The sequence below is a fragment of the Lasioglossum baleicum genome, chromosome 13 (genome assembly GCF_051020765.1).
Source record: "Lasioglossum baleicum chromosome 13, iyLasBale1, whole genome shotgun sequence".
Taxonomy (NCBI): Eukaryota; Metazoa; Arthropoda; class Insecta; order Hymenoptera; family Halictidae; genus Lasioglossum; species Lasioglossum baleicum.
The window spans coordinates 7,762,164-7,785,082 of NC_134941.1; the positions used below are offsets into that span (position 1 = coordinate 7,762,164).

At 35.4% G+C, this 22,919-nt stretch overlaps 3 protein-coding genes across 4 annotated transcripts in view; 1 reads left to right on the top strand and 2 right to left on the bottom strand.

Moving 5' to 3' along the window:
- Positions 1 to 141: 141 nt before the first annotated feature.
- Positions 142 to 7,194, bottom strand: LOC143215427 (uncharacterized). Its single transcript, XM_076437548.1, has 3 exons — positions 6,473 to 7,194; positions 1,150 to 1,611; positions 142 to 753 (listed from the first exon to the last, which is right to left on the bottom strand). The coding sequence occupies exons 1-3, from the start codon at positions 6,485 to 6,487 to the stop codon at positions 658 to 660; spliced, it is 573 nt and encodes a 190-aa protein (XP_076293663.1). The 5' UTR covers positions 6,488 to 7,194; the 3' UTR covers positions 142 to 657.
- Positions 1,561 to 22,919, bottom strand: part of Ecd (ecdysoneless cell cycle regulator) — a 50,597-nt gene continuing 29,238 nt past the window's right edge. The window contains exons 6-8 of one of the 2 annotated variants that reach the window (XR_013010383.1): positions 21,590 to 21,722; positions 20,760 to 20,852; positions 1,561 to 1,611 (exon numbers count right to left, since the gene is read on the bottom strand). The gene's annotated coding sequence lies outside the window, so the exon portion shown is untranslated. The remainder of the gene's footprint in view (positions 1,612 to 20,759; positions 20,853 to 21,589; positions 21,723 to 22,919) is intronic. The other variant, XR_013010384.1, reaches the window with a different exon arrangement.
- Positions 13,859 to 22,919, top strand: part of LOC143215429 (dynein beta chain, ciliary) — a 31,669-nt gene continuing 22,608 nt past the window's right edge. The window contains exons 1-19 of the mRNA XM_076437549.1: positions 13,859 to 14,743; positions 15,209 to 15,439; positions 15,611 to 15,718; positions 15,774 to 15,987; positions 16,170 to 16,322; positions 16,573 to 16,781; positions 17,896 to 18,129; positions 18,453 to 18,656; positions 18,753 to 18,944; positions 19,173 to 19,385; positions 19,495 to 19,769; positions 19,905 to 20,023; positions 20,362 to 20,679; positions 20,780 to 20,834; positions 21,155 to 21,322; positions 21,449 to 21,524; positions 21,602 to 21,754; positions 22,113 to 22,208; positions 22,309 to 22,655. Of these exons, the coding sequence (XP_076293664.1) occupies positions 14,618 to 14,743; positions 15,209 to 15,439; positions 15,611 to 15,718; positions 15,774 to 15,987; positions 16,170 to 16,322; positions 16,573 to 16,781; positions 17,896 to 18,129; positions 18,453 to 18,656; positions 18,753 to 18,944; positions 19,173 to 19,385; positions 19,495 to 19,769; positions 19,905 to 20,023; positions 20,362 to 20,679; positions 20,780 to 20,834; positions 21,155 to 21,322; positions 21,449 to 21,524; positions 21,602 to 21,754; positions 22,113 to 22,208; positions 22,309 to 22,655 (3,491 nt within the window). The 5' untranslated portion in view covers positions 13,859 to 14,617. The remainder of the gene's footprint in view (positions 14,744 to 15,208; positions 15,440 to 15,610; positions 15,719 to 15,773; positions 15,988 to 16,169; positions 16,323 to 16,572; positions 16,782 to 17,895; positions 18,130 to 18,452; positions 18,657 to 18,752; positions 18,945 to 19,172; positions 19,386 to 19,494; positions 19,770 to 19,904; positions 20,024 to 20,361; positions 20,680 to 20,779; positions 20,835 to 21,154; positions 21,323 to 21,448; positions 21,525 to 21,601; positions 21,755 to 22,112; positions 22,209 to 22,308; positions 22,656 to 22,919) is intronic.

Consider the following 22,919-nt stretch of genomic DNA (forward strand, 5'->3'; position numbering starts at 1 on the left):
ATGCAGGTCTCGGCGCATCAACGGCACGGGAGCCGCTAGCCAGCTCATGAGCCGCTCTTATTGTTAGAGCTTAGAGCTACGAGATGCGCATGTTTGACCTGGACCTTAGGTTTATCTTTGAGAAGTGATCAAAACAAAGGGTTTCTACAAAAGTACAAATATATTTATTAGAATACACATACATAGATTACAATCATTTGCACTTGCATCGATTCGCCTTAAAAGTTTATCAGTGGATATTGACACACTCATTTTCAGAAACGTAGATATACCAAAGCTATGTTCGAACAAATTAGTTTAAGTCAGTCAATTAAAAAGCTGATGCAGTAGAATAGAAAGTTTATAGTCGAACATATTTATACTTCGAATCTTCCTGTTAGGTTCTCAAGAAATTTTGCAAATACAGTGAGTCGGTACTTCAAGGTACAGATAAGTAGCTAGGAATGTACAGAGCTAAATAATATCGACATCTAAATCTATTCACGGAACCTATAGTGATTAATAGCGGTAGTTTTTTGTATCACCTGCTGCAAGACTCAACGTTTCGAGATCTTGTAATCGATGAGCTATTGTTTAGAACAAACTGCCTGCGGTTTGAGATTCGTATGTTCTGAGTATTTCGTTTGCAGGAAACGAGTTTACGCGATGTATAGCTATTTAATAAGGACCACCGGAGCTTGATGGTGGAGCACCATAATTGTCTGAGGGTGGTGACTGCTGGGGTGGTCCGTATTCTGCACTTTGTTGCTCTTTCTGCAAAACAGAGATATAATAAATAGCACCATTATCCTCATCTATATTTTTCAAATATTTAAATTTGTCTAGAACATGTATACAGGATGTCTCTAATCTTTCATACGACACCCTATGTATATTTTCATCGATATTCTTATAGAGCGTAAAGAGACGAATCCAATGAGTACCATGACCGTATTGTTACGATCATTTAGTTTCGAGATATATGCGCCCGAAAGTTTGATGCTTTCGAACAGAAATATCTCGAGATTAAATGATCGTAACAGTACTATCATGGTACTCGTTGGATTCGTCTTTTCACGCTCTACAAGAATATCGACGAAAATGTATAGGGTGTCGTATGAGAATGTACCTATAACATAAGATAGCCGAAGAGCTTCACAAAATCCTGACCTGTGTCTTGTATCTGATGAAGTAGACTTCGGGTTTGCTGGGTTGCGTTGGCGCCTGGGTCGGTAGAACCACTTCCGGTGCCTCTTCCGGTTTCTTCACCAGGACATAGATCAAAGTCTTCTCTTCATCTTGAGGCGGCAATGGCGGCAGAGCCGGGGCAGTTGGTGTTGGCGCTGTTGGTGCCTTTATGAAGACGATCTTGTAATGTTTCTGCGGTGCAGCTGCGGGTGGTATGTATTTGGGTGGCTTGTATTCCGGAGCTTCCGGTGGTGGCACGTGGACGTACACGTGCTTGTGAACGACGGGTTGCTGTTGAGGTGGCCCATAACGATCCGGAATTGATGGAGGACCATAACTACCCGGTCCACTCGGACCACCGCCGCTTGGTGGTGGGAAGTATGAACTTGGTGGTTCTGGAGCTGGCTTTGAGTACACTGTGGTAGCTACCAGTAGCAGCGTCGTCTGAAAGTTAATGCATTCACTTAGCACTCGAATACTATTGCAAGTTCACTGATGTCTTGCTGAAGAGATCTTCTTCTTTTATAACCCACTCGGCACTAATTTATTTAGCAATTGTTCGAACGACGATACGCATCAATGCATACGATTTTTAGTTTGTTAAAGTTATCGAAGAAAGAATGTTATATCTGGTTTCTATTTCCCGTAATTAATGTAGAAAATGTTTATTTTGCAGTATTTGTAATCGAATATTGTCATCAGTAGACTGCGGGTTTTATGCATTTATGACAAAAATGGTACAATTTAAATATTTGTGTTGAAAATATTTAAGGACATCAATGTATTAGTTTTAGCTTAGTAGGGTAATTAAAAGACGAATGCGAACATTTTTTATTTTGCATAAAGATCCGCAGTATAGTCATCAGTGTATGAAGAATGTAATAATCCTGAAGTAGAACAGTAAGGAAAACCAGTTGGCCACGTTACAGATTAACTTCTCGATGGTCCCGGTCACCCGAAAGTAATTTGGACAGTAAAAAATTGAGAAAGTGGATTCTTCGTGGTGTAACGTGTCCTTCAGCACGAGAAATTGGCAATACGTGACCATCGACACCGATTTGTTCAATGTCTCTGTGAATACTTTCATATGCCAAAGAAATGATAAATGTCATTCGGCGATCTTCCAAAGTTCAAACATTGCGTTTTATATTAATCAATATATATTAACAAATAAAAAGATGTTTTAAATCTTTGCAAATGTCACCTTTGATATTCGAACTGGTAAGAAATGACATGTAGAACTGGTAAAATCTACACATGTTTTAAATTACTTTCTTTTTATCAATTAAAATGTAATCAATTAGAATAGTGAAACTTAATATGTCATTTATGAAAGAACCATAGGTGATCATCAAAATTAATTAGTCGGAGTTACTACTTCGACAGTTATTAAGATGAAGTAGCACCTTTCGCTTCGGTACAAAATTAACGTCGTGTAAAAACATTTTTAATTCGGAACTCTCAGTATCGATGACGATAACTTATGTTGACTTATAATTAAATTTGATTTTTATCACACATTCATCTTCGAGAGACGAAAGGTTTATTAGTTTCGAATTAACAGGCACTGTGTGTGTGTGCGATTTCTTCTTCATTAATGAATGCAAATCAATTTTTCCCTATTTCTTTATATTATTTACTGCTGAAATCATTGATATATAAATATTGGCAATGCAAAATTTCGAGAAATTATTCAACAAAGTTTCAAATTAAATAATAACATTTTGCTAATGTTTCAGTCGAATATTATCGAAATGTTTCGTCGACTGAGAATCCTCTTTTCCGAACAAAGTAAAGGGGTATCATTACGTACAGAGCCAGTGTAATTAAGCTATCGCGCTAATTATTTCCAGCGGGAACATCTGAAAAAATAGCGGGCATCTTTTACTTTTACTTTCGGGTTCTGGCTTTCTCCTTTCGAGACTGCTCGTTTTATTTTTTCCCTTCAACATCGAAGGATTTGTAGCATCGCATTGTTTCTGGTTAGTTAATGCTTAATTTATTTGATTATGAAATTTATCGCATAACTTGCTTAATTAACGGCTCGTACGTGCACCGCGAATTCTAGTGAAATACCTTTCCGTAAACTTGGTGCCGTTTATGTACTTCGTTTACTTATTCATTGCGCTCATCAATATAACTACATAGCTTGTTTATTTTCAGATGAAAAATTTAACAGAACAGAACATGAATTATTTGAAATTTCAATACTGCTATACCTCATCAATTAACATTAAATAAAAAATTCAAATGGAACAAAAAAACAAATTATTTAAAGTTTCAATACTGCTTTACCACCCTAATTAACACTGAACCTAGCTCTATCAAATAACCGATTTGCCATTTTACCATTATTCAGGAAATCTAAATTTTCGGTTAAGTTACGGATCGCATAATATCGGCCGATAGTGCAAGTGCGAGTAATGTACAGTGGCAAGTTATTAGGGTAAACGTGGCCATCGTGTTCTTTTTTTTCCACAGGAAGCAATAGACACAGTAATCGGCGCGGAAGGATAATGAAACGGTCGTTGAGCACCGAACCACGGCGAATAGTGAAATTTTCTCGAAGATGCGCGAACCAGTTAAACAGCCATCAAGATCGGTAGCGGCCGGCGCGGCGTGTTGTTCCGTTCAATCCCGTTGCGTATTAGGAGAAGACCAGTTACGTAAACATTACAATTTAACATGGTAGAAAATCGGTTGCGAAACGGCGTACCGTGGTGTACCTCCGTTGCGTTTTCTGGTACATATCTACGTGAAGGCTAACTACGTGAGGACGAGAGCGTCTCTACACGGAATACGCGATTAACTTTCTTCGGGAAAACCATTTCGGGGCTTTCGAACGACTGTAACACCGTCTGGCGAAAAAGTATGGTGTGCACGGATCCGAAGAAATAATTATGGTCGCACTACCCTTGTGCGTCTCTCAGTGTGAAAATTCATTATTTATACTTGGGCATTATCGAAATAAATTATATCTGACAAATAATTAAAAAAGAAAATAATATTTGATTTGGCTACATTTGAAATAATCATTTGTTAGTTCATTTGAACAGCAAATTATTTGAATTCCATTTGAACTTTAAATGAAATTCAAATAATTTTTCATTCGATCAAATAATTCGTACTTTCCAAAATTCAATTTATTTCGTGCACTAAAGAACAATCCTAAAAGCAAATGCAGTTAAACTTGCATCTCTCTCTCATTAGAAATTAACATATCTAAATTTAATAATTAATTTAGTCACTTCAATAATCTCTTCTTCAGGTGAAATTATTTATTATTTGAGTTGAACAATGTGATTGAAATAAGAAATTTTTAAAATAAAATATTATTTCAAAATAAACAAGCAAACCAGTCAAAAGATTTAAACAGTTTAAAAATATAATATTATTCTCTCGATTCATTGAAATTATTAAGAAAAGAAATAAATGTCTATGTACAGCTGTATTTTGCAATTAACGCAGTCAATTTTGATTTTAAATAAAAATCCACAGTCATTCGTAAAGTAACACTGACACGGTCTACCAAGAAATTGCGTAAAAAGCGAACGCCTGAACCATCTACGAAATAATTTTGCAACACTCCAGATAAGTAAACGTTCTGTTTAAAAAAAACCGAAGTCAGTCGAAAAGTCATTTATCATTTTTTTAATAATGCGATTCAAAATTTCGAAGTATAAAAGAGTGCGGTGAAATGGAACTAAAGTATCACTTAAAGACGTGTTCCCGTCGACACGGTTCTTCGGAATAAATTTCTTTGAGCGAATCGCCTTGTTAATTCCCCGGCGTGATTTAGAGCGTAAAATGAACTCGCACCGTGCGGATTATCACACATTATCATAAATCAGAATTCTTTCGACTCGATTTCTTTCGACCTGCTAAGGCGCGTTAACACATTGTTTAAAAGGAAAATGTTTGAAATAAGTCATGCCCTGTCTGTTTAAACAAATTATTTTCTATCGTATTGTAAAACAAGCTTTAAACAAATGGCTACTTGAAGAAATTTGAATATTGTTAACTGTAAATAAAAATATAATAAAATTTTGTATAAAAGAATTCGAGTGAAGGAGATTTGTAAGTGCGCCGTGAAATTTGCGGTGAAATTGCGACATTTATGGAACGTCCAGAAAGGTCCAAAGTTGTGAGAACCGGTCACCGGTACTGCAGTAAAAGTATTGAAAAATGGAGTCGCCGGAGATTGTGGGATCCAATGAAAGATATTGCTCGTTCGATTACAAGTTGCGAAACCAATGTAAAAAAAAAGAACCGTACGATTTTGAACGACTACTTTCACTACAATTCACTGTATGGTGTACGAGCACACGAAGAAGATTTATCTACTCGATCTATCGTGATAGTGTGTGGAAAAGTAAAATTTTCGCGAGCTGAATGGAACATGTTGGAACGAAATGAATTATGAAAGAAAAAATGAAGATCTCCTCTTGAATATTGTCTTATTCCAATTTCAAACAATTTAGTTCAGACTCGTTGTTAATGTACATGTAGGTGCAATTTGAAACAGCAGAAATATTAGAACACAATTTAAAAATACTTCTATATTATTTTCAATCTATTAAACATACTAATCAAGAAAATAAATTTCTATTTCACTCCAGTATGTTGCAATTCAGGTAAGAAATTTTTATTTTTCATAAAGATCTGTACATAACTGTGACTAAAAAGCATTGATTGAATATAATTCTGTACTTAGTAAATAGTTGAATAGTTTAAAAATGGATGAATACGAAATTGTTCAAGACTCGAAAATGTCTAAATACTTTTCCGATCCACTGTATACAAAGTCACAAAAGAGAAAATGGACTAATTCATACACCCAACAGAGTACCAAACATTTAATAACTGTATCTTTCATCGACCGTAACCCCTTACCTTAAACTGACATCGTTTGTTTCGGTTGTCAAACTTTATTTTGAACTTTCCATCATGAACTAGCATGTGGAGTCTATGTTACACTGATTTTAAATAAAAATTTATTTCCCGTCGTTGTGTGCTTAGAACGTCAGATGGAATAATTTCAAACGTCGGAATTGAATTGTAAGGCGAGGGGTTGGCGGATGTTTGTAAAGTTTCGCGACTCCTCATGAATACACTGACAGGCTAGGTGAATTTACGAGTCCCTTGCATGAAGCCTAAATGTTCACTTTTAATTGAACGAGTGATCCTAAGGTTTCGAGCGACGTCGAGCACGACCGGCCGATTTATCGACGTGAATCTGTTTCTCTGAAGGATACGGTTCACCGGATAGTTCATAGCCACAATGTGGGAGCGGATGTGGACTCACCAGGTAGAGCAGCATGCTCTCTCGTTGAATTTCGCGGCGACTAAGAGGGTAACCAAGCCGAAACGTGGACGTTGCAAAGAGGAACGTCTTTCACTGGCGATCTTTCACCGTTGTGTTGGCCGGATCGACACATTCGGACTTTTATACGGGCCCGAAGAGGGGAAAAGGAGCATCCTCGATCTTCTTTCTTCGCCTGTTCAATCATCGATCGGTCGATCTTCGTCCGCAGGACTACGTAACCCTGATCTTATTACGATTAACGGCATCCCCGGATTCTTTTTTCCCCCTCGGATTACCTACGACCACGGATCACAGACTAGAAATTTGCAACAACCATAGTTTGGGAACGTTGCGCCATTCTGAGCGACTAGTATGCAACTGCAAACAAAAGGTCTCAAGCGGATCACTCATTTAGACTATTAAGACGTTGTTGGGTTGATTAACATTTATTTTTAGCGAGTTTTCGGTTGGGGAAGTATGCTGCGAATGTGGCCGGTGGAAAAAGAGACTTCGGAAATTTGTTCAGTATTCTTTTTATTGCTATCTTTTTACTCGTTTGGATTTTGGAGGGTCTTGAGATTGACAGAAATTGAAATACGTGTAGCATTGTAGTAAACGAATTTTTTAATACCTTTCTTGTTTAATAGATTTTTATTTATGGTGTCTAGTATCGGAATGCAATTTTTTGATTATTATATTTTCCTCCGTTTGGATTCTGAATGTTTGAAACTAATTCGATGCCGAACAGGATACAGAAAAGAAAGCTGGGTCACGAAGGCAAAATTAAAAAATTTTTCTACCTCGCTATCAAATAAATTTCACAATAAAGTCGGTAATAAAACGTCCAGAACAGAATAATTTGTAACTACATAAATACACACGTTGTTCTATTAATAAATGTGTTTTCGTGTTATACTGAATTAAAAGATACTAAATTATCATATTAACTCTCTACCAGCACAAATCTAACATTTTTGAATTTAAGTTAACAATTATGTAGTTGATATCTGTTGAAAGAGAAATATTAAACACGTATACGTGCTTAAAACTTTTTTTATTTGAACAAACAAGTATTATAGATACTTTTAAAAATTTTATGTGATTAATATAGTTAGTATATAGCACTTCTAATTTCACGAATGGAGTCTTAACCGTGTGGTATTAAATTACGAAATTACAATGTTCAAAGATTACAAGATAATGGTGTGATATCAGTGAATAGGTATTGAAGTTACCACAGAAAACAGTGGGGTCCGTTTGACGTCATGAATGTCGTAACAATTTCGACCGCGCATCCTCGATCTCAGCCAATTTTTTCGGCTGTCAAAAATAAGTTAGTTTTCCAACTAAACGTTGCCAAATCGAAGAAATAATAATGCGACATTGGATCGTGTGCTTCCACGGTATTAACATTCGGAGTAAATCATCGTGGGCAAAAATCATCGAATTCCGGCGCGTTGCGTCGGCGTGTTTGGTCAGCACGTGAGATTCGAAGCGTAAATTCGCTAGCATAATTTCAGGATTTAAATGCGAAACCGAAGGATATCGGTGAAGAAATAGTTCAGCGTGGCATCAGAACCAAGTTAAACTCCAAATGAAAAGTGTTGCACACTCAAGTCATTCAGTCATTGTAATAAACACTGTAGAAATTCAAATTGCAGCTATTACTAGACTGCGGATTTTATGCATTTATTAATAAAAATTAATTTTGCCACTTTGCATAAATATTTGCAGTCTAGTATTCGAACACTTTCAGATCGAATAAATCCCAATGAAGATCATTGACGCAACTGTATGAATAAAATTGACGAAGAATGTAAAAATGTTCGCCCACATATTATTTTCGCCCACCTGGCCAAAATATCATGGATTTTTGGAAAGTTACAATTTAGTGCCAAATGCCAATGCTTTGTCTGCTAAATCCGTTTAGTCCCGCTATCTATAATAATTACCATATGATCTGTAATATTTATAATAACTAGACTGTGGATTTTATGCATTTATAACAAAAATGAATAAGTGTTTAAAATAGCAAAAACATTAGAAAAATTTGAACATACTATTATATTAATTTCAACCTACTAAACCTAATAGGGAAGAAAATAAATTTCTATTTCACTTCACTTTGTTGCAATTCAGGTAATAAATTTTTATTTTGCATAAAGATCCGCAGACCAATTTTCCATTTCCATTTTATAGAGAAATGATTTCAGACAAAGTTACACTGTTTCGAAGGCTGTATCCGATAATGGCAGAGAATTTTCTTTCGATATTATATTTTACGAGATTCAAGATCACCAGTAATTTTTCTGAATGAACTTTTCGTTGCTAAAGAGACTAGGCGTTTCGTTCTACTGTGCAGCGATTTCAGCGAGAAATAAAAAGAGGTGCTAAGAGAAAAACGAAAAGGAGAATGAACGGTGGTTTAGCACGGCATCAGAACCAGTGCTGAATACATTTCGAATAAAAAGCAGTACAAACAGCGTTAAGAGTATGCAGAAGTCTTTCTTTTTAATCTTCTTTTATTTATGTACGAAATACGTGTGATAACATCTGTATATATTTTATATATTGTATTCATATTATATTAATATATTTTTGTATATATATATATTTCATTTATTATATATACTTGTTTTATAGATTATTTCTGACTTGCTAAAATTATTAGAAGAAAAATCGCGTATTTATTTAACCTATGTTTCTTACTAATTGAGTTGAACAATTTTCGGAAGTAAAATTCTATTTTGTTGTTATCAACAGGCAGCAGATCTTCATGCAGAATTAACATTTTCTACCTAAATTGCAACAAACTTAATAGGCTGAAAATAATATGATAATGTCAGGGAGGAGAGAAAAAGAAATTCGAAACAATTGAAAACATATCTGAGATCAAAAAGGGTAGTTCAAGGGGTTGAATAAAGTAAGACTTGAAAAAGTACATTTGAATTAAGATCATCGAATAATTCGTTGGAACATTCGGTCCTCGTCGGACGCAATAGGCGTTTCGTTCCAGAGCGAGAGTATCGTCCACGAGAAAAACAAAACCAAACGAAAAGGTAGTACCTATACAGTTCGTATCGCAACAGATCGTTCCGAGATTACAAGAAATCCCGATTACATCAAAGCTCGTTGGGTAAGCGGCGCGGATGCGCTGGTCAGAAATTCTCGGACGAGCTCTTTCGTGTCACGAGGGGCGAGAGCTAGGCTTCTCTGGATCCCTCGATCGCCGAATCACCGGGGAGTGATCATGGTAGCGACGACGAACGAGCGACGACGTTCCGAATCTGGTGAGGTTACGAGAGGACGTCCTTGATATCGGCCTGAATTCTTCCGGACGCATTCAAGCATTTTCTCCGTAACGTAATTCCAGAGGCGAGCAAGCGAGCAAGCGAGCGAGTCGAGCAGGAGAGACGGGTAAAATGAAGACGAGCGAAAGTGTGCCCGGTAAGGTGGCCCTCACGGTGAAAGTCAAACTAATTACGAGACGGGCATGGGCACGTAAGGTGCCCGGAGAGCTAGCGTTGCAAAACAATCCTCTTCGCTACGAATATTAACCCGGAACACCTGCCCGCTTTCCACTGCCGCCTCTCCCGGGGGCTTCTGCCCGAATACCTTCTTCCCATCCCTTCCAGATCCTCTTCGTCTTCCTCGGGACATCTTGTATCGATGAATCTTCGCCCTAAATTGCTCCGTGTTTATCTTCCACCGGTGCCACCAGCTACACTGGCCAACGTGTTTCCTTGTCCGGCCGGTTTCAGCGGTGTCAGACAGGCTTTCCTGTACAAGAATGTTACTTATCTCGAGTATACCAGTTCAATTGAACTGGACCGTCTCTTATAACGCCGGCTATCTCTGCTGAATGCTGTACAAATTAATTTGTGACCCTCGCCAGTTGGAACCTTAACTTAACACGTTCACTGCCACTTGGAAACTTGATATGTATTATTTCATTGAAAACTTGAAAAATTTATACACAGTGGAGTGCAAGAGTATCCAGACTTTATTTAGCTGTAGAATCATTATTTCTCTTCATAAATTCCATTGGAAGACTAAATTGAATTAAACAAACTTCGTTCTTGTGTACGAATAATTATTTTAACCCCTTGCCGTATTTTAACGAGTCATGAAGATTTGAACAAAGTCTGACGAACATGAATGTTACCAGTTTCTTTTTAGATGAACTAAAATTGATTATAATAAAATAAGTGCAGCCATACAAAAAATATTAATTTTTGTTCCTCTTCTACGAGATTTTTGGGGAAAAAAGACGTTTTAATCACTGTAACGGTAAAGAAAATGTTACGGCAAGGGGTTGAGGCCTATAAATTACCAGTACTTATAAATTAGATTAAGATTAGGTTGAATTAAACACTTTTTTTAAAATTGGGTCAAAAGGCTTTTTTGTAGATGTTAGGATTGCTAGGTAATCTATGAGAAGGATCGAAATTAAAAATTGGTCGAAAGTTCGAGGAGGAAAGTAATTTACAAAATTCAGCAATGTTGCAATTCAGATTAAACTGACCGTGAGCTGAACTACATTCGCCGAGACCTTGCAAGTTTGCATTTCGACATATTCATGCAAATGACCACATGGCTCTATTGATAATAGTGTCGGGAATCCCCAATGCTATCTGTTTGTCTAGTCATTTCATATTTATCTTGAAGAGTTATAGCCAAACAGATCCCATCACTCATCTCCACTACACAGTAAATTGATTTAAGTAAGTAAATATGATTTCTCACCAGTTCTAACTACTTTTCTACAGACTTTCAATCATTCAACAGTTAGGGAGTATACCTGTCAAATGTTGCATTTTTTATTTATACAAAAACGTTAATTCACCTTGTTATACAAGAATTCCTTTTGATTCCCTTACCTTGCAATTTCGTGTTAGACTCGTGATGAAGATTCTGAACATAATCCAATAAATATGTATGTTACTAATTTCCTTTAAACCTAGATGAAATTCTATTTTGGTTTTGTTAATGTATCGTTATTGGAGAACATGTAGGCATACAATAGATATAAAATTCCTCCTTTTTTAGGAAATTGCGAACTACAAAAAAAAGTTCTAATCGCTGAAACCGTAAAATAAATCGTAAGACAAGGGGTTAAATATCCTACTGTGCAACGAAAATTAATTATTTACAATCATCAACCATAAAATGATTAATATTAGTCAGTAATTTGTGTTCTGAATGAATTGAAATAACCTGTGGGAACATTAAGAAAGATAAAGAGAGATTCATAATTTTGTAGAAACTGTAAGAAAGAAGAATTTCTGAAATTTTTCAACTTCATTATACATTTTTCGCCACGGTGAAACATTCTATTTACGTATGTTGGTTCTGTGCGAATTTCCTAACATTTACATTCTTTTTCTCCTAAAAGATTGATATCACTGCTAACTGCTTGGCTTAAATGACAATCCTTATTCGACAAGACATTTAGCCATCGCATAAATTAACTTCGTTGCAATCTTCATTCTATCGTAGTTTCGAAGTTGTAAGGAAGTACGGACAATTTAGCTGATTTAGCATATTATGTAATTTCTCGTTCGTTGTGAAGAATCTACTATGTGCTCGTTGCGACGAGACTCACTCCACTGCCTGTCAACGCCGACTGTCCGCTCTCTTTCTTTCCTATACGCTCTTCTTCGTTGTCGTTCGAAACTTTCATCGTCGATTAAACCACTAAATATTGGCCAAATTATATCGTGTTTGGTATCATTTTAATCAGAAAAATGCCAGAAATGAGTTAGTGAAAGTCCCATAAAAGCCTAATAGAAAATGAACAATTCCATCACTGCCATTACATACATTGTAAGAACTCACGGGCCTTTAAATTGTGCCGGCGACGGCGACACGCTTCGGTCACCCGATCCGTATTTCATTCTGTCCTTCTCTATGTTCGGCTCCCTATTGAAGTTTCGCGCGGCGCGGTCAGCGTGTATCTGGACGCAGTCATAAATCACAAAAGGCTGCCCTATTCGCTCGTTGCGAACTCAAACCCCAGGCAGTTTCGCAACGAACGAGAAATTACCGTATGTTGGTTCTTTGCGAATTCCCTAACATTTACATTCTTTTTCTCCTAAAAGATCGCTGATAACTGCTTAAACGACAATCCTTATTCGACAAGAAAGACATTTAGCCATCGCATAAATGAACTTCGTCGTAATCTTCATTCTACCGCAGTTTCGAAGTTGTAAGGAAGTGCGGACAATTTAGCATATAGTTGTAAATACTCTTACAAATGTGAGCGGTGAAGCAAGTTGAGTGGTGTTTGTTGTAAGGAGAAAGTATCAGTATGCTAACTACGTTTAGTGTTTTAGTGCCATTCCAAGTAGCTATGTGGGAGAGCATCAATTACTTAATTTTCGGCTACTTAATCATTCTAGGATATGCTGAGCAACGTACTATGATTCGCACTGTTATGGGATGTTACGTGCTGTCCAAAATTATTGAGCGTAACGGTAAAACATCTTCTCACGACATACTAATAAAACCCATTATTTTACGTAATACGTCGGATATTTTACTGACTGAAAAAATACTCCTCCTCTTTTATCGTCATAAAAAAAGAAACTACCTAAAAAATTCGTGTTTGCATTGGAATGACCCGCCTCTTTGAGAGGAGTGATTGTCTTATGATGATCGATCAACAAGAGAAACGAATTATTATGAATAGACAGCGGATTCTATGCATTTATAACAGAAATGAGTAGGTGCAATTTAAAACAGTAAACACATTAGCAGAAATTAAAAACACTGTTATACAAAAAAATGTTTCAAACAAAAGTTATGCATCTGTTTACGTAGAATATGATTCTGAAATAAAAAATATGGGTTTACGATAAAAAAAAGACAAAATGACCTTGAAATAACCTTGAAAACGCCCAAGCATTAAAAAACTAGTACATGCCATCTGACTCCCCACTCGAAACACTAAAGGACATGTGTCAGTTTGTTTTTTTTTTAAATCACATGTCTTCGAGATTTTTTACAATCTCAACTTAAATGGGACACCCTGTATTATTTTCAACCTATCAAATACATTAAGAAAGAAAGTAAGTATCTATTTCATTCCAGTTTGTTGCAATTCTGGTGGAAAATTTTTATTTTGCATGAAGATCCGCAGTCTAGTAATGAATTTGTTTAAAAAAGCGGTACCAGCTTTGTAAAACTGGTTTATAAAATAATATCGTAAGACGATAATAGGGTCTTTAAAAAATTCTAGTCAGGTGTTTGGAAACGGTTTTTGATCCAGCGTGTGTGTCACATGCTGCACGCCATGCGCCGGATACAAATAGCTGTATTAACTGTGCACTTTCCATGTTGCATGCCGGCGCGTCGACGTGTGCGGGCCGTATATGGTCAATTGCTTTCGGTATCAAAATCCAGAAAAGTAAAAAATTCAGCCTATAACTGACTTACTGGAATTATTAAAAAAAGGAAACGCATTTTCATTTAATCTTTGTTTCTTATAACTAGATTATAAGTACTATCTATAAAACACACGGTCTACTTGTAATTGACTTGGACAATTTTTATGTGGCACAAAGAGTTTAGTTTACCTATATAACTAGATTGTAGATTTTTACGGAAAATGAGGAAAAATTGTCTGTGCCATTTGCAGGGAGCAGGAGCCACATAGAATAATATATCAATGTACATAACTTCACTTTCTAATATAACTTTATTATTTGTAAAATACGCAATTTATTGATAATTAGATTAGACGGATCTTTATGCAAAATAAAAATGTTGTGCATAGATTGTGAGAAACGGGAATCACATAAAAATTGATTTCATCCCTTAACGACTTTGTTACACTAAAGGCAACATTACAATATTCTTGAATTTTTAAAATCTTTTACTGTTTCATATTTCGCTCAACCAATTTCTTCATAAATGCATAAAGATCTGCAGTTTATTTATAACATACAATACATACATATATTACCTGCTGATTACATCTCTGAATTTATCCGAGTTCTCTGAACTGTGTTGTCATCTGTTCTTATACAGTAAACTAATGGCCTGTCAATAATGCAGCAGGTTTTAGGTATCAAATGCATTTAAACGAAGTAATAAAGAATAATAGAAGTGTAAGGTAATAAAGAATAATATAGCAACGCTAAAATGGCTGACAAAGAAGAGAAGAAGGAGGAAGATGAACGGTTCGAGTACATTTACACATACCTTGCACTGTCGAAGAAATTAAAGGCTGACAGATGGATGAAAATGTTATCGAACGCGGATTTTAAGGTACAAAAACTATTTTGTACAACTACAGAAAATTGCAAAGATTAAAAAAAAAACACAATAAAGTTCTATAAAAATGCTATAAGTCTTTCATTACCGTCTGCGTTAATTAACCTTAAAAATTTAATCAGTGGTTACAAATTATTTGTACGTGGTGGATTTTTATGGAAGATAAAAATTGTTTTTTGGCACTTTTGCACTAGCACATTGAAGCTCTTCAATTTTTTTAAACGATCCTGCTTAAAAAATCCTATTTAAAAAAACAAATTAATGTGAAAAATAGTGCAATTAATTGCACCTACTCGCATCCGCAGTTCGATCATGAATAAACATACATAAATGTATTAACTGAGCTATATAAGTAACGAGATGTACGTTACGGTTGTTATCGAACTCTGTTACGACGTGTAGGTCCGATCAGATGGATCTAGAATTGATCGAGTTCCTTTTACGGTTCCATTTACGTAGGATCTCATTAGCAAGTTTTTTACAACGCCATCGGAGATGATCCTAGTATTGCAAGTCACATCAGCTGGTCTCTTGACACCTTATCTAGAAATAATGCAATCCAAGAGAAAGCTGACGTACTTCATAAAGAGAAGACCACAGCTGGTTACCGAGACTAATTACAAGGACCTGCTGATTCCGGGTGACATGGCACCGAATCCGATCGAGGAATTGGCAGTCCTCGTGGAGGATGTTAGTATCATTAGCACTGCTTTATTATTCATTCATCTGGTGATCAAGAGATGAGGCTATCTTGGCTCTAAACAGAGAGTGACTTTATCGACGAAAATCTCGATCTTGATAAAATTGTTCCGTAGAAAATTTTCAAGGTTTTTAACTTCATCATTGCGATAATTCTTCCAGGCATACGTTCCCATTTTATCGAATCCGAAAAATCATATTGGCTGGCCCGAGGTTGCCAGAGTAGATGTCAAGAAACAAATATATAATCTTCGAACTCTGATCTGGCAGGTAAATAATATGTATCCTTGTGCAGTTCTCTGCAAATAATTGATGAATGATTTAGGTTAAAGGAAAAATAACAGGGCAAACATTGCTACCAATGCCAATGGGCATCGAGGATATTCTTCAACAAGAGAATTTGTCTCCGACCGACCCTAAGACACTTGAATTGAAAAGCAATATCGAGAAGATCGTAATCAAATGGGCGAGTCAGATCAATGAGATCTTGAATGAAGAGTTTACCAAGAGGACAGGAGCACCTGTTCCGGAACAATCTGGTAATTGCATTTACATGTTGTATAATATAACCAGTTGTAGTATTAATTTTTTTATGCCACGTACGAAGTACGAACTAAAAATAACGTGCAAAGTATGCGGAACAATTTATGTATAACATTTTGCGAAAGTTCAAAGGGAACCTGTAAACATTTCGATCGCGTTAATTGATCAATTGTTTCAGAGATGAATTATTGGAGCATGAGACTGAAAAATATGGAATCGCTTTACCTACAATTGAAAGATCCAAGAGTGGTCAGCATGCGCATGTTTTTGCAACAAATGGAGAGTCCTTATTCGGAATATTTTACAAATTTAATAAGGGGTGTAGCTGTAGGTGTGTAATATGTTTTATTACCCACGACCTATTAATAACTATTCGTTTTTAAAAGTAATGTAAAGTGATTAAATTAGTTTTTTGTAAATATAGCGAATGAATATGAAATATTTACTATTTATTATTATAAAAGAATTTGGATATAATGGAATAACAAAAATTTAGCATTCAGAGATTGTATGTAATAATTAAGTGAAAATTGGATAAAATTATTCAACTCGTGATTTTTAATAATGTTTTTTTATTTCAGCACTGTTACAAACCAGGGATATTAATTTATATTTGAAACCATTGGAATACAATTTTCGAGAGGTCGAGAGCTGCGACTTCAAAGATTTAGGATCGAAAGTGAAAGCACTACTACATTGTGCTTGTCTCATGTGGTCGAACTCAAAATACTACACTTTGGAAAGAATGATTGCTCTGTTGCAAGAAATTTCGGACTTGGTGATATCTCAGGTATATAATTTCTAATATAAAACATGAGATATACAGGGTGTCCCAAAAATGTTGTACTCCCTTGAAAGGGGTGATTACTGAGTTTCAAGTATTCATACTTTAAACGTTACACATGTATACACCCGGTGATTAATAAAATAAAACCGGCACACGTGAAAGTTGTCTTAAAGGTCAGTAATTAAAGTGATCAGTAATTAAAGTGCAACTGGTTTCGTTAATCATGGGAATACAAATTGCCACTTTGACTTCTAGAAAGTAGTTCAATCTCTGTAATGTAACTATTATAATTTTTAATATGCTGGAATCATTTGTTTCGGTAGTGACCTTCGTAGTTTTCAATTATTCATTAAAAGCGATGTATCTTTTTCTTTGAAGTACGCAAGAATTTTATTAGTTGTAGATTGTTCGAATATTTTGCTACGCATTGTAGTTTTAAATAACAGCCTGCATAGGATTAGGACTTTCCTTATGTAGAACATGAAATCGTCACACATATTTGACGCTGGTCGCGAATAAATTAAAAATAGTGGGTTGTACTCATTCGAACGTAACACTATTATACACACTGGCCTGGAAAGTAGTATTTCCAAGTTGAAATTCCACATTCTTTAAAGTCACCTTTCAAATATTCATTTGAATCCTTTTACTCGAAAATAGAGCTGAAGCAAAATTATTTTCATACATATTTTTAATGTCAATAATTGTGAACAGAAATTTATTTTCAGTGATCGTATTCTTTTATTCGAAGATACAAATTTTATAGCTGAAGAAAAATATTTTTAATTATTGTGATTATTGTTCGGTGATTTTAAAGTTTAGGAATATTGTGGTGTTCTGTAGTGGGTAATTAGACCAATTAGTCTCATTGTTAAGTTCACGATTATTCCTTCGTATACCGCATTTAGTATAGTAACACATTCAGATTTTGGAATTTTAACATATTCATATTGCGATGCCTATCTTGATAGCAACTCTAGCTTTCGGTAACTTCAAGATCTAGAACACGAGATTTAGTAAATTTTTTAAATTATGGAGGCCATTAACGGCCACACTTTTGTACCCAACAAATGTAAGATGTAGATGTTGAGAAGGATAACGTTTTGAAATATTTCAGTCAGTGAAGTACATAAATCCATCAACGTTATTCGAAGGAGACATCGACGAGAATAAAGCAAAAATAGCGGAAGTCATACCTATCCTTGATGTCTACCAAGACACGTTCCGATATTTTAAAGAAAAAGTTGAAGCCTATTTCAAGGGACCTGTTGAACCTATACCTTGGACATTTCATGAGAAATTTGTGTTTGATAGAATTCAGAAGTTTGAGAAGAGACTGAAAGAGATCGAGGTGTTTGACAGCAATTAATTTTTGTTTAGACAATAATGTCTTGATGTATTTAAAAATTTTTTCGTTTTTCATTCTTTCTTTATGAAACTTTTACTGACGTATTTCTGACATTTTTCTGATTCAAATGAGCCCAAACACGATCCAGTAAAACCTCGATTATCCAAACCGATTCCACTGGTTAGTCAACGAAAAAATATGCTCCAAACTGTGTCGTGTTTGCACTCATTTTAATCAGAAAAATGTCACGAATATGTTAGCATATGTTTCATAAAAAAATAATTAAAAGCAAGAAAGTTTTATCACTTTTTATATTTCGTTTGTAGTCGTTATTCGATATAGCCGAAGACTACCTAAAACTAGAAAGAATAGAAATGACTGGTTTGAAGGCAAGATCATTGCTTGGCATGACCAACGAAGTCTACGACGACTTCGTTAAATCGTATGACTATTTTGGAGACGTGCCTTACGAAGTTCTCTCTCCAGATGAGCCGCAATTTACTGAAGATTTAGAAGCATTTTTCACTAAGGTAATTTATTTAAATAATAGAACACCGATGATGAAGTAACGAAGAGACTCTTATCAGTTTCCAAATTAATTAATACGAAGATTTTTCGTATGAAAGGTGGAACAGTTTGATCGACGTTTGGCAAGCATTTTTGAACAAGTATTCGTGGAATGTCACAATCTAGAATTGGCTTTTAAGTTTATTTGGATGATGGGGAGCATTGCGAATAGACCTCTGATTATGTCACAATTGTGGTCTCAATATGAGTCCGTGGCTGAAAAAATTGATAAGCATTTCAGTAATGTGAAGGTAAGATAATCAACACTGGTTCGATTCAGCTCCTTCTCTTTTCAACTTTAAAAAGTCAAATTTCATATCTACCATACATGATTTTATCAGGATGAAAGTAAAATGAAGCAGCATTGTTTAAACTTACTTTTAAGCCACGGTATAATTTCCCTAAGAATCTGATGCGTTACTTAATAAATTATTTGCTATTACATATTGCTGAACTGTAAAAACATTTTCATTTCGTAGGTCTTGTTCGACGCAATTTTTGTTAAAGGAGATCCACAGGTTTTACGTGCAGCTGTAAGTCAATACTTCCCACCTGTGGCTGGGTCTCTGTGTTTGTTAATGAAATTACGTGAAAGATATCATTTTCCAGTCGAGAGTGCAAAATTATGCGACCATCCTCTAATTACAGCGAAAATGCAAAGCGAGCTCAAAGCCAAATACTTAGAACTCGAAGTAATTATCAATGAAACTGCCAAAAAAAAAGAATTGTTAAATATCATTGTATATCTGCAAAATATTAATATAATGTAATTACTGTAATAATTTCATTGATTTCTCTAAGGGGCTCATTCATGAAAAGGAGCAAGAAATTTTCAATGCGTGGGCGGAAACAGTGCCAGAAATACTCGAAATTCATTTATCAAAACCATTGTTAAGCGTTGGAGACGACCGCATATTGGAACTGAATTTTGATACTGAGTTAACAACTTTGTTAAGGGAGATTCGTTACATGATTATAATGAAGAGAACCGATCTTTCGGAAGAGGCACTTAATTTTTACAATGACTCCGAATTTTATTCCAAGAGCATTTATGATCTCAATTTAATTGTAGATTGGTAAGCGATAAGTCTAAATTGATAAATCATATCTTTTCATGTTCGAAGCAGTTTGAGGTTAATTAACTGATTGTTTAAATCATGAAAACGTTCATGAATACGATAATATAATCAGATCTGATAATTGTGTCTCAGGTACAACAGAATACGGAGTGAAAGTGTTCCGGTAGAGTTCCAATTAGTAAAAGAAGACGTTGAAGAAATTGACAATTTAATTAATTATGGCCAAGAGAATTATAATTGGAAATCTCCAGGCATGTATCAAATGTTTTCTACCCAACAGTGCTGTACCCTAATCCAGGGCTGTATAACTCAGAGTTGCCAGATTAAGATTTGTGTCCCCACTCTATCTTCCCCTTCCATGACGCAATTCCCCCACGCTTCCGCCGCGGTTTGGTCACGTGACGCGTTTCATCTCTGTCGTGCATGAGTCAGAATGCCACGTGACTGATCCGGTACTGGCAGAGAGAGGGTAACTTTTTCCCCCTTGATTCATGCTCCCTTCCCTCATCTGGCAACATTGTGTACTTTCTCTCCTGAAAAAGTCTAACAAAATTTCTCTGCAAATCTCCGAAAATGAAATATATTTTAGAGGTTCCGGAATACATAGACAGTTTGTCAGCGATGGTTAAAAAACTACATGCTCGAGTGTTCCGCGCACAGGACAATTTAAAATACGTTATGGACAAACTGTATTTCTGGGCAATGATGCCAGTTCTGTACCGCAAAGATGCGAGGGACGATCATTTATTAGCGATCGCAGACAAAGACGATCGATTTGAGGAAAGATACGCAGAGATTGAGGAAACTGCTGAAGAACTGAATCGTATTTTGGAGGAAAATTACAAGCTGTTTTTCAACTTGCTGCCGGATTCGTTTTACGAAGAGGAGGAGTCGGAAGATGCTGACGGTGAACCATTAATTATCATGAAATTTTGCATTATAACATCGACAGTTAGTAATTAAGAAATGCATTTTTCAAATTCGTACCTTTTTTTATGTCGTAACAGCGCGAATGATGGACCCATCAGAAATTTTAGAAGAAGAAGTGAGGGAGACCACAAGGTGATGCGACCAAATCTTCTGAAAATTATTTTTTTTATGTGAAAGTCTAGTTACAGTGAATTTTGGCAGTCAAATGATTAGAGCCACAGTACGAAAAATATATTTTTTATATTTTACAATGATGGAATTAAGATATTTATATAATGACATATTTTCCATTCTGTTCTATTACCTTCTGCCATTTTTAGGTAACTTATGTTATTGATCTATGAATAAATATCTTAATTTTATCTTTAAATTTTGATAAAAATATTTGATCACCCACTGTAACAGATGACTATTTATTGTTTCGTATTTAAAGAATTGTTCAATAATTTTAGTGTGTTGGCGGAGATCAATGAGGAACAAGAGGGGCAAGAGGAAATGGTAGAGGAAGAGGAAGAAGTGGACGAAGAAACGCTAGCAGTTCGACGTGAGAAATGGCAGCCCTATCTCACCTACGTTGACAATTTAATTTCGAAGGGTCTCATCCAGGCTGTGTCTACCAGGTTATTTATTTGCTCTATCCTGATTTACTTATCCCATTCCTGATACTTTATAATACTGCAGATTTTTATGCAAAAAGAAATTGTCTAAAAATTATCGAGAAAATTAAGGTTCTAATTATTTTGCAGTATTTGCTACATACTGGACGAAACCGATCCCGAAGGAGACATACTCCCTCTGTTTGAGATACAACTGTATCTGGAGGTACATATCTACTTTACAAATAATTTATAATTATTGTGAAAGTGAAAATTGAAGTCTTTTCTTACCACATCCGGAAGAACCCTAGCATCAACTTTCGACCAGCAATAGAACTCGACGATCCTGAAGGATTCTACGTCTTTTTCGAGGGACTGCTACTTGATATGGTGAAGATGGGCATACTCATTCCCCGTGTCGATCCTGAAATGTTAGAAGAACGAGAAAATTATGGGGTACACTATTTCAAGCTTCGATATCATTCCGATATTGAATTACATATTATTAAATTCAGAAGTCAACTACGTTGTTGTTACATTAGTCTCGAATGCATTGAAATTTTATTGTTCACAAAAAAGCCGGTCTATATTTAAAACAATTTTTACTTTAATGTTTGAAGAATTTTAATGTTTACTATTTTTAAAGAGAGTATATATTTTGAGTTCTTAACGAATTTTTGTAGTTCACAAAAGTCGGTCTATAGTTAACAAATGTTAAAATTTAATTTTTAAAGAATTTTAATATGTACTATTCAAAGAGTTGCACTGTATTTTGAGTTTTTAATTGATTTCTAGCTAATCTTTGCCTTCACAGATAGACGTGGCGGAGGAATTCGGTATTGTTTTCATGATGGAAGAAACTTGCAACAGAGTAAAGCTGGCTATGGCTGAGGTTAGAGAGCACGCAGAGGTGAGAGATATAAGTTGGCATATAATTTTAATTTTTGTTGAATTTAATTTAAATGAAAGAACGGTAGAACGATATAGAAGAATTTGTTAATTACTTCTAGGTATACGAAGTGTTCTCCTGGCTATGGTCAGACAACAGACAAGAATATTTAGACTATTTCCTTCAGTATGCCCAGTACGTATCAATCGAAGACAGAGAGATTATCTCTGAACATCCCGATTACCTTCCAGAATATTTAAAGCTGAAGAAGCCAGATTTATCGGATTTCAAATGTGAAATTGATTATTTCATGGATCTGTATCAGAAATGCGATCACATATCTAACGAATACGTCGCTTGCCAGTGGCTGAGATTAGACATAAAACCGTTTAAACAAACTCTCTTGAATACCATTTGCAAGTGGGCCAATGTGCTCAAGGATTATTTGGTCAATCATATTACTACCCAGTACGTTATTGCAATTATTATCGTTATTAGATCGCGGATTTTATGCACTTATCATTGCAAAAATTATTCAATTGTATAATTTAATTTGATTACTTGATTTCTTGAACGTGCCAAAATAATATAAACAATGTATTCTTTGAAGTAAACCGGAGTTCGAATTATTTTTTAATTGTTCCTATATTTCTATGCGCATCTGAATTTCTAAATATTCTGAAACATTTGATTCGCAACATTTCGTACCTAAGTCACATACTGCGACCTATA

What these genes read in the sequence shown, in the direction of transcription:
- LOC143215427 (XM_076437548.1), bottom strand. An exon ending in TCATCAGATACAAGACACAG is followed by an intron (nt 754 to 1,149) that starts GTCAGGATTTTG and finishes TCTGTTTTGCAG; the next exon opens with AAAGAGCAACAAAGTGCAGA.